The sequence below is a fragment of the Lygodium microphyllum genome, chromosome 10 (assembly GCF_053477565.2).
Source record: "Lygodium microphyllum isolate KBCC chromosome 10, Lygodium_microphyllum_v1.1.10, whole genome shotgun sequence".
Taxonomy (NCBI): Eukaryota; Viridiplantae; Streptophyta; class Polypodiopsida; order Schizaeales; family Lygodiaceae; genus Lygodium; species Lygodium microphyllum.
Genome location: NC_141144.1, coordinates 103,336,495 through 103,348,646, shown reverse-complemented (window position 1 = coordinate 103,348,646; position 12,152 = coordinate 103,336,495). Strand labels below are relative to the sequence as shown.

The following is a 12,152-nucleotide window of genomic DNA, read 5'->3' as shown; positions in this document are numbered from 1 at the left end:
GGGGTTTTACATGAACCCTCAATCTTCACGTGCTCCAACCGGGGATGAGAAAAGGAATTCCAATTCTGCTTTGCGCTTTGATATGCAGGGGATGCTTGTGCCTCCTAGGGATGTTTTTCATTCACAGCAACAACAGTTTTCTTCTCATGCTTCAATTGCTGGTTTGCAAAGGGTAGACCTTGTAGATGTAATCCAAAGCGAGATGGAAAGATCCCAGGCATCGAAAGCTATAGATATAAAAGGGAAAGGAAAACCAGTGGTTCAATAGTTTTCTCATTTTCGATTTATTATGAGAATTGCTTTGTGGAATGTGAAAGGTATCTCTTCGCGTAGCAAGCAATGTCGGTTGTGGAAAGTTGTGTTTGCTGGAAAGTGGGATGTATTTTGTGCGGTGGAGTATAAACAACATGCTTTGGCTAGATTCTCCTATGTTTATAAGGATTATGTTGTTTTGTTTAGTGGTCAAGCTCCATATAAATCTGGAGTTATGTTGGCTATCAAATCGTGCCTGCAGCCATCGCTGGTTTCTCAAGATCATCGAGGTCGATTTGTAATTCTGGAGATACTTTATGAGGGAGAGGCTTTGTGGTTGGTGGGCGTGTATGCTCCTTCCATGGTAAGGGAGTGTCGTCAACTTTGGGATGACCTGCGCTGCCTTTCCATGGCTCACCATGGTTTTGTCATGGGCAACTTTAATGCATGTCTATCTAGGGATCAGGCTACTTCTCTACACTGAGTTATGGATGGTCCTGAGCGATAGACTTGGGATGCCCTTGTAGTTGGATCTTTGAAGCAGAACACGTGGTCCTAGATGTATTCATCACAATCTGGTTGTACCTATCGGTCTTTGTAGCATCCTAACACATGGGCCAGACTGGATCAGATATATATTTGTCAGAGTGATTCCTTTCTTCCTGCAGTTATTAACATGTGGGTGGAATGACAGCGTGTCTTATCAGATCGCTACCCTTTGGTCTTGGAAATGACCCATAGACCTGTTCATGTATTTTAAGGCTCTTCTTACTCGGTTGCCACTTCGTTTTAATCAATCTTTTCTGCAGCAGAATCAGTTTTTGGAATATGTTCAGCAACTGATTGCTTCCTTTAGCTTGAAGGTCCTATCTGGAGGGAGGTATGCATGGGCTGTTTTTAAGGACAATGCCCGACAATTATCCTGTCAGTATGGTATTCAGCAAGCTTCCTCTTTACGAGCTGAATTGCAAAATGCCCAATCTTTATTGGACCACTCCTTGTCTTTAAGTCAATCAGGGGATTCTAATGATGAATTGATCACATGTATTGAATGGTTGAAAGACAGGGTTCATTCTCTTCAAGAACAGGAATATGCAAAATACAAATTCTAGCCAAAGCAGAAGCTTTATACGATAATAACTGCCAATCCCATCAATTCTTTCCTCGCCTGCACCAAAAATATGCTAGGGAAAATATTGTGCGCTTAATGGATGAACAGGGTGTTATGGTGATGGATCCGGCCTCCATCATTCGTATGTGTGTCAACTTTTATAAGTCCTTGTTGGGTCCGCAAGAGAATTTTCTGATGTTGTCCTCTCTGCTCACCACTATATTTGCAAGTTGGTAAGCAACCAGGTCAAACCAGAATGGATGGACTTAATGGAGGCGGATATTTCAGAAGATGAAGTGGAAGAAGTGCTATCCCATCTACCCCAAAGGAAAGGCCCTGGCTGGGATGGGCTTCCTAATGAGCTGCTTTCAGCTAATGTGTAACAGCTTAAAGACCCATTGACTCGCCTGTGCCAGCAAGTGTGGAACTCTGGTACCATGCCATTCGATTGGAAGATTGCTGTCATTCGGTTGTTGCCCAAGGTTCCCTCCCCTATCTCTTTGAAACAATGGAGACCTATTTCCATTATGGGTTCATTATATAAAATTTTCTCCAAAATCATTGCAAACAAATTGCAGAAAGTTTTTTTGCACCTGGTTCATCCACGTCAATATGGTTTCATTAAAGGTCGGAATATCATGCATAACATCTTGAATGTTCAACTAGGAATTGACTATGCTAAAGCTTTAGGACAACAAGTAGTGATGCTTCAGCTTGATATTGAGAAGGCATTTGATCATGTTAGCTGGCCTTTTTTGCGGCAATTATTGTCTACAATGGGATTTGGCCCTTGCATGGTTTCTCTTGTTGACACTATTGGTTAGGAAGCTGTAGTTTGTATTGCTCTTAATGGAGGGATCATGGAAGATATTGCCTTATCTCGATCTCTTAGGCAAGGCTGCCCTCTCAGCCCTTTGTTGTTTGTTTTGGTCACTCACCCGATGCTCTCATTGTTGGACAAGTTGGCTGACCAAGGCGAGATAGTTGGCTTGACCCTTCTCAGTGGTACTCAACTTGTGGATCAATCTTTGGCAAATGATTCTTTTATGTTCCTTAAGGCTGATCGCACTAATGTTAATCGGGCAATGGTGGCATGGAATCTTTTTGCTTTGGCATCTGTTCTCCATATTAATATGCAAAAATCTACACTTCTCTCCTGTACGGAGACTGATCTGCAGGCCTTGGGCTAGCATGGAATTGTGATCCCAAAGGGAAATATAACCAGACACTTGGGATATCCTATTGGGGTGGAGGTAGCACCCTTGGTCTTACTGGACTGGATGGCCTCTCGGATTCATGACAGGTTCAGGTACTGGAAATCTCAAGGCTGGCCTTTACATGTCAGACTGAAAGTTGCTCAAAGTATTATGATCAGTATGATATCGTTCTTTTTGCCACTCCTTCCTTGGACTAGGAAGTGCCTTTTGGAACTTGTTCAGCCTATCAGGTTTATGTTGTGGAAAAAGAAGGGGAATCGATTGGGTCAGGTTTGGATTTCGTGGCAGCATGTGACTACACACCTAAACGAATGGGGGGAGCAGCCTTGTTGGTTGTTAATTTGCATATGAAAGCCTTGAGGTTGGCCCTTTTGTAGGTGTTATGTGTACAAAGTCATCCTTGGTCGGACATTGCAAAATTTTTCATTGAAAAGAATAGCATCTCTCACGGTAATACAATTATTTGTGCCTCCTAGTGGCATGTGCTCAACTCCTGGAGTCCAATTAAGACGACCTAGTCTTTTCTCCTTTCTCATTTGATTGCATCCTGGAAGGAGATCTTACGTTTTTCAGTTTGGTGCCCTCCTGAGATTCGCAAGGAGGCGAATTCACTTCAAGGAGAGGTCTTAGCCTCCTCCAGGTTGTTGGATTGGCCGAACAAAGATTTGCATAGAATGGCTCGTTTGGGATCGCAAACAGTTTTTGATGGTGTTATTCCTGGGCAGTCTCGTCTTTACTCTTTTCGGCGTATTCCTCAACACTTTCGGGTACCCCGTGGATATTGTGATATCTGGTCATCCATACAAGTCACACTTCAGAGGTTCTCTCCTTTACCAATGCTACAACCATTGTATCCATGGCGTGACTAGAAGTTTGTGATTCCGGATAATTTTGAGAAGAGGTCTGCTAACCAGATATACCATCAGATGGTGGAGGCCAAGAGATGGGTCACTACAAAGGTGAAAAAATTATGGCATATTAGGGACTGCAATAAGAAGTGGAAGGAAAGATTCCTTCAACTTTGGAAATCTAAGGTTCCCTATCAGGGGAAAGTTTTCTTGCGGAGACTGTTGATTGGTGGTCTTCCAACTGGAGAGGTGTTGCGTGCCCGAAAGATCTCTGCTGGTCGTTGTGTATTTTGCACTACATGTGATGAAACATTGCTTCATCTTTTTGCCTCTTTTCCAGTAGCACGACGGATCTGGTGTTTTATTTCTCGCGTCTGGCTCTTGGCGACTCGGCTCCAGGGATAACAGCCCGGTCATGGATTATGGGAAAGCTGCCCTCCGTGCCTTCTTTGCATTCTGATTATTCCTGCCTGTTCTAGTTCCTTAGATGGACTGCCTTGTGGCATTTTTGGCGAACTCGGAATGCCTTTCTTTATGATTCGGTCTTGGGCATCCATGGTCACATGGCCCGTATTCGAGGTTTAGTGCTATGGCAGATTTCTTCTATGATATCAGCTGACCTGGTTCTTCCTGACATTGCTGCCCACTGGCTGGCCATTGTTCGCTCTACACCAGCAGTGTGATTTTCTCTCTGTGACTTAGTCCTAATAGTCTTTCGTCACTTTCTTTGAGGACCTGATGGTCTGATGCAACAGAATGTAAACACACAGAGAGAGAGAGAGAGAGAGAGAGAGAGAGAGAGAGAGAGAGAGAGAGTTTCTCTGATGACCTGATGGTCTAATGTAACAGAAAGTAAGAGATACAGAGAGAATGCTGACCTGATGGTCTGATGTAACAGAAAGTAAGAGATACAGAGAGAATGCTGACCTGATGGTCTGATGTAAATATTTACTACTTAATTCAATTATCTTTACGAAAAGAGAGAGAGAGAGAGAGAGAGTTTACGAAAAAAAAAAAGAGAGAGAGAGAGCAGGATCAAATAAATCCAAAACATCTACGAACCATCCTATTAGGCTTTTGTTGTTTGCATTCATTAGTGTTGCCATCATCATCATCACCCATATCTGCATTTAGAGCCACCCCTACCTATGCCCTCCTTGCTTGCTTCATCATCATCACTCTCATTGTGTTGGAGAGAGAGGCAACATGCTGCTGTTGGTATGTGATCATCACACTATTGTGTATGGCCAACATCATTGTCCACTAAAGACACTTGCACCAGCTGAATGGTACCTATTTTCACCTTCTCTTTGGAGAAGTGAAAATGAATCCCCATATGTTTGATTGAGGGAGAGGCAATGGGATTATAGCTAGCACTAACGGCACTTTGGTTGCTGATGTGGACAATTGCAGGGAAAACTATATAGAATTGCATCTTTGCTAGGAACTTGTGAAGATAAATTGCCTTAGTCGTAGCATGAAGAGGTAGTCATGGTAATCATGTGGAGGTCAAACCAGGTGCTACCCCAGTTTGAGGGCTGACTCTAGAGGGGTGAGTATTGGAGTGGCATCAACAGAGAGAGAATGCTTAACTAAAGGAAGAGGATACTTTTGTTGTGATACAAAGATGCATCCTAGATGCTGAAAAGCCTCCATGCCCAGAAAGTAGGAGAGATAACTAGGCAGTTTTCTCAAATGCTGAAGTTAGCCATGCATGGATAGCCTTTATCTTTGAAGTAGTTGAGCCACTAATGATGAAGTCATCCACATTAAGCACAATGTAGCAAAATCCCTGTACATAAGATGAAGTCATCCACATTAAGCATAATGTAGCAAAATCCCTGTACATATGAAAGATGTAAAACTTTGGACCTTCTGGAGAGGGTGTAATGACTGATCCCAAAAAAGGTAGACAATACCAAGCTTGAGGGACTTAGTAGATGAACAAGGAGTACTACCTACCAAGAACTCGGTAAAGTGAAAGGATTGTTTAGAAGAGAGTTCAACATGGGAGCATGGAAGCACTGTTCAAAAAGGTTTACCACTTTGCAATTAGACCTTCCCAATCTCATTTTTCAAGGAAAAAAACAGCTCTTAAGGGGAAGTTAAAGCATTACTTAATTATTGTGACATTTATGAGGAAACGCCCTAAGGAGCTGTGGTTGTGCACATATTATACAATATACATGTACAATGTTCAGGGAAGGATGACTAGTAGCACACATAAGTGACATGTTTGACCAAGGGCTTATGCCATTCAATGTACAGGGCTCAATTGATGCTCAATGCTAACATATTTCTTGGTGCAGTCCAAATTCTCCAAGCTTTAGAGCAGCTTCCAAAAAAATGCACATGGTTCTGTTCTTCTAAGTTTCCTGGCCCAAGTTAGATTTGTAAGTATTGCCCATTAGGGCATATTAATGTAATGGTTGACATGCACTTTTGGGTTGGCTCCAACTGGATAAGAAAATAGCCCAATGTCTTACCACCAATCTGGAACCGCTCATGACGGTTTCCCGTTGGCATTGCTAATTGTCATGCCACAAAACTTACACATTCATTTTTCATCTTGCCAAATAAAACTTCAAACAAAAAAAAACAGATAACAATTGGATCACAGCAAGTTACCTAAAGGTCACCAGAACACGTGGTGGTGTTGTCTTCGTCTTTTACCCTTGCGTTGAACACTTGGATCACATCAAGTTACCTAAAGTTGACCAGGACATATGACAGTTCCTCTTCCTCTCTCTTTTGTGCTGTCTCTCCTCTCTTTTTGCATTTGTTTATTATCACTTCTCTGTTTTGTGAGATGGCTGATGCAAATGGATTTTCATGCTTTACTGTAACTTGCAAGAAGCTACTCAAATTAACTTGTTCTAGGCAATAATGATCATGTGCATTCTGTGCACTCTTGTTTGGACTGACAATTCATTTTTGTAAGAAAAATGCTGTTTTCCTTGCAGCATATTTGTCATTGTGCTGCATCTAACTATCATTAGAACTGGGTCATTATTTTTCAGGTATTTATGGTGGCAAATGATGAAGTAGATGATTTGACAGCAGAAGAGATAGTAGTGGAACATGAAGATTTTACAGAGGTACAACTTATCATCTTACACATCATTCTTTTGTTGAGGATTTAATATAGCTTCTCAGGGGTGAAATTAAGCTGATGGCAATGAGTTTTTGTAGAACACAGCATTTAAAATACAGAAGTATTGTTACTGAGATTCTTTTTGCATGCAGGCACTGCAAGAATTGACACCATCACTCTCTGAAGCTGAGCTCATGAGATATGAGAAGATGCGTGCACAGTTTGAAGGCTAGAAGGCTCTTATGGATGGCGTTGTATCAGGCCAAGAAAAGCCAGAAAAACCCAACAAATGGGTTATATTTTTATTTATATGTAATGCACTTTTGGTTAAGCCAATATGGTTTAGTCATTTCTTTTTCTTTCATGAAGGATTTTCGATCAACGAATATAAATATTACGAAGGGCGTCTAGCCAATCAAGCAGACTCTAGGTAGAATACAACACTGGAAGCCACAAGGCTACAAACAACACATGAAGCTACAAGGCTACAATGACAGGAGAAAGGAATCACAAAGTGGGTACAACTGACGTGGAAGCAATGATCTCCATCCATGGGGCAGCTAGCTCTCTAAGGACCACACCAACAAAAACCATGGAAATAACTTACCACAGTAACAGTCTGACAAACATTGCCCACATGACCATGGATACTTGACGCTGAATGAAAAATGAATGTGTTATATGTCTTCCAAATATGGCAATGGACAGTCCAACACAAAACATGAAAGAGAGAGGTATGGATAATTGTATGTTCATGTACAACTAAAGTCCATGCTTTGGAAATGAAACCTGAGATGTGCCTAGCAACTAGGCAGGAAATAAGGAGATGGGCAGGAGCATCTACCATGGGAGACCTTTCCACATTGCAGCATATTCCCCGCGGGGAGAGACCCCTTCAAGAAGCCTTTGGGCAAATACTTTCCCCTTACAGGGAAGTTTACACCACAAGGAATAGTGCCAATCATGCCACTTAGGTTTACTATCCTTGGAAGGCTAAACTTTATTTACTTTCTCAGGCACCCATGTCTTATTCTCAACCATCTTTTGACAAACCTGATTTGTTGATTGTTTCAGAAAATCATCCAAGTGTACAAAATCCCATTCCAGCCATGGGGATGAATGTTGTAATGCAAGCAAAGGGGAATGCCTATGAAGCTGTTGTGAGGATTTTTTCCTAAAGGCCCAAAGCTGACTAAGAATGAGATGGTGTTGCATGGATGGGCTATGGCAAGCAATGGAAGGAATGGTTTTTGGCCTTTTTGCAAGATAGATTTGGAAGGCGTTAGCAGTTAAGTTTCTTGAGCTTTGGTCGGAAGGAGTTTGAGGGTTTTCTTCCACGTGACTAACAAGGTTTTTCCTGGATCCGTGGATATCTATTGAAGAAGTACTAGGGTTTTCTTCGGGTGCAAGGATGATGATTGAGTGTAGAGGTTGGAGCCTTAGTATCTTGGCAATAGAAGCAGGTGTATCATCATGGTTTTGTAGATAGCATGGAAGGCCAACGATAATAATTGTGAGGTTAGGTTTAATCATGGGGAGCTTGATGGCTAGTTGTCAATGCTTCTTGGCAAGATTGTACTAGTTTGGTGACTCAAAGACACCATTTTGGTTGCGCGAAGAACTCGATGTGGTAAGTGGCTTGGTGTGCCTGCCTATGTGCTAAGCTAGCGGTGCGATGACGGGGCATGGTGCTACCCTAAAGGCAATACTGATGATGGCGGGAAAGCTAGAAATTATGTATATTCTAAATTTGAAAACGACTGTGACTGTGGGTGTGCGACAATCCAGAGCGTATCGTGAAGCATTCAGCATTGCAAGCCCCCAGGACCAGGGTTTAAACCTCGCGAACTTGGGCAATAGTGTTTTTTCACCTCCGCACTTCCTTTTTTTGCTGAGTGTGGCCGGTGTGTGAGTGGGGAGTGACCGAGATGTCTCGCTGCCTTGCCGAACAGGCCCAACGCACCTGCAAGTCATTTATCCTCTTCCGATACAGAAAACCAGAAAGTTGGAAAGCCCAGCTCTAGAGTTAGTGTGGGGTATGTTCAGGTGGCGGGTGACTGTAAGAAAAGATAGTTGAGGAAAGCGAGGGGGGAGACAGTGATCATCAATGAAGGCAAGGAGACTCTGGATGCGCTGGAAGTAGCGGTGAAGCAGCGCAAGAGAGAGTGTAGCTGAGTTGGTGACGGTGTACTTTGTGATTTTTGGTGTTGGTGTTCCGAGTAAGGTTATATGAGCTCGTGGAGTTGAAGAAGGGCATTTGCGCTTGCTCATTGGCTGCAAGTGTACTTATGGAAGTGTTGAGGTGGCTCATGGAGTTGATCCTTGCAGGTTGGAAGTCTCTCCAAGTTGAGATCTCCTTGACGATGGCTCAAGGTTTCTATTTTCCCACTTTGCTAAGAGTTGTAGAGGATAGTGATGTTGGTGCTCTTGGTGTGTGAGCCTTGGGTCGAGAGCATGTTTTTCTTGGATGAAGAGGAGTATAAAGGGGCTATTATGTGGGATGTGGAGAGTTGCCTTGTGTTCATCTTTACTATTAGTTAAGAAGAGGTTGGGGGCGGGTGCCACGTGGCAGCCCCCAACCTCCCCACAAAGAAATGCAGGGGCGGGTGCCACGCGTCCAGCACCCGCCCTCGCCGTGAAAATCCGGCGCGAAGCCCGACGTGAAGGGCGAGTCTAGGCGCGGAGCGCCTAGTTGTGCTTGAAGGGAAGACTTGCCAAAAAGTTATCCCCTTGGAGTTATGGACTTCAAGCTCATTTGTAGTGTGGATACAATGACCATGGTTTCATTGTTCTTTTGGTTTGAGGTGTATCTTTTTTCCCAATGAGTTGGGAGTTCTTATTGAGTGCTCAAGTCTTAGGTGGTGCTCTATATTTCCATCCTTTTCAGCATCACATTATTCCCAAAGTGGTCCAAATCAACCAAGACACTTTGAGAAACTTGAAATTATTCATCAATATAAGGAAAAGATTAAACTTGGGACTAGTGAGGAATGATAGTATCTCTTACAAAATCAATTCCAATGCCATCTTATTAAACGTGTCATCCTCTATGCGCTTATCAAGGCAGTCAGGCAACTTGGATGCAACTAAAACCTCACCTTGCATCAAATTAGCCTTCGTTCTAGCATCAAGGATGAGAAGTACTAAAGCGAAGCATCTCCTGTTAAGAAGGAAGCTAGCTAGAAAGAAAGAAGGATTGTGGAATTTTGACTTTTGAGTCTTGGATTCTAAAGTCACAATGTGAAATTCCAACACAAGCGATGAAAGCCATAATGATGTCTACTCAAGGATGCTACTGGACAAGGATTGTAACAAGGCCATCCATAAGTGTCGCAGCGTGAAATGGATGGGCTATATCAATTTTTGTAGTGACTTGTGTGTCCAAGGAAGCAAAGGCAAGATTTAGGATATCATATTGATCATTACCATATATATGCACAAGATTTAGGATATCATATTGATCATCATCATATATAAAGTTTGAGATGCACATGTAGAGGTCAATCATGAGATTTTCGGTACATGAATTGAATGTGTGAAGACATCGAATCGTACAATCTTTGAGGGGCCATATTCACTCCAATGGGATATCGCAATATGTGAAGACATTTAATTGTGTAATCTATAGGGGCCATATTCACTCCAATGGGATATCACAAGTGTAACAATCTCTCCTTGCCATCCAAAATATGTAAGTTTATTTTTGCACAATTGATATGAGTAGAGTTTTGTGCATTAATGTTGAGGCCGAAGGACAACCTAATAGTTACCAAATGTGATTTCTTACCCTTGAGGAACATAAGTGAATCATCTTTTAGATATTGTCCAAGAAGCTTAACCCCATTGAGTAAGCTAGATATATGGTTTCATTATCAACATGAACTTATCTAGTAGAAAGAGCATAGGATGGGTTAGCAAGGTAACAACAAAGAGTTAAGGGGATATTCTTGATGATGAGATCAAGCAAGAGCAATCCCTTTAGTTACTTTCTTATTAAGCACTTTGTATACCACTCCATTAGAGTTAGTCGTATAATTAAGTGAAGTTATCCAAGGGCAAATATTTATTAAAAAAAATGAATTAAAAAAATATTATTTTTACAAATAGTCAATGTGTCTTGAGAGACAAAGCCAAAGTATTTATGTGTCTAATATCATATCATTATAAAAGTGAAAAATATCCATCCTAGTATAAGGCTAATATCTAAATATATTTAAGCTTAGAAATTGTATGTATTAACAATTGACATGAATAAAAAATTGAATGATATAATTAAAAGGCTTACTAGTTTCCAAATTGTCTTTGAAGCGAGGAAGCCCGAAGTGGAAGCATGCAAGCACCCACTATATTACAGTAGTGAAATCCCTACTAAATTGGGCTATTTGAGCTCAATCCAATCGACAAGAGTCTCCAAAGCATTAGATAAACATCAGGGCATCAAAGGTGAGTACCATGAACATCATAGAAGTACATTAGAATGAGTTACAAGCTATCCAAACATGTAGACAACAAGCATGTTTGAATATCTAGCCAATGTTTGAGCATGTATTTTCTCAAGAGAGTGCTCCAATGCAACGAAGAATGCTCATGGAAGTTGCTAAGAGTGTGATCAAGTGCAAGAGAGCTTCATGAGTTAATTTGGATGATCAAGCTGATGAGAGATGGGGGGGTATCAAATACACACAAATCATGCCAATTTGTTGATGTGGTATGTTGCTAATACTAAGCCAAATAGGACACAAGGGAAGCTCCAATATATCTCAGGGAAGTCCTGGAACAAGCTTGATGTGATGGGAAGAAGCCATGAAGATATGGAGCTGAATGCATACCTTGGAGTGAAGGATCCATGGATGTCGTGAAAAGAATTCTTGTAAGTATTCATAGACTGAACCAAACTGAAGGGGAAGAGCTTCTCAATGCCAGTGCAATGGCTCTGATACTAGTTGAAGAGAGTGAGCTTGGAGTGGAAGCACGGGAGCGAAAGCAAGAGAGAGAGACACACAAGATATGGGAACTCCAACAGTCACAATGTGTGACCGGTCTTTCCTTTATTCAAATGTCATTGAAAGTATTTTGAATGATGGCAATGGGCATTCGTCACCTACAATGTACAGGTGTGGATACTATGAGTGTAGTAATACACAAGCAACTAGGCATAGGTGCCTTTACCCCCAATAGTCTTAACCACATCCTAGCGAAATGATATGGCATGGTTAATCTCCAATTTTCTAGATAATATGCATAATGGTTCACCTCTTAATGAAATCATATTAGCTTAGGTAAATCAATTCCAAATTTTTTATCTGAAGCATGTTAGCAATGAGTTTTGAGAAGGTTTTATACAATGATCACACGATAGAAATGGGCCTCATTGCTCAAAGTATCAAGGAAGGAACCTTTGATAACAATCAAAGCATTAAAATCTTTCGATTAGATTACATTTTTCTTGTCTCATAAACTTGTTGATTGAGTTAAGCATGTTGATCCTCAATCTTACCACATAATCTTAGGATAATCGTTTGCTAAGCCAGCCCAAACTTTGCATGGAACATGGGCAAAACGTCCTTTACCTTAGCCTTAACACTATTAGCACATCCAAGAAGGGACCTTTGATAACAATCAAAGAATTA

At 41.5% G+C, this 12,152-nt stretch overlaps 1 protein-coding gene across 1 annotated transcript in view; it reads left to right on the top strand.

Annotated features, from left to right (window-relative positions):
- The window catches only part of PEX6 (peroxin 6), a 117,609-nt gene extending 109,892 nt beyond the window's left edge, over positions 1–7,717 (top strand). The window contains exons 15-16 of the mRNA XM_087686698.1: positions 6,449–6,526; positions 6,675–7,717. Of these exons, the coding sequence (XP_087542824.1) occupies positions 6,449–6,526; positions 6,675–6,755 (159 nt within the window). The 3' untranslated portion in view covers positions 6,756–7,717. The remainder of the gene's footprint in view (positions 1–6,448; positions 6,527–6,674) is intronic.
- Positions 7,718–12,152: the final 4,435 nt, after the last annotated feature.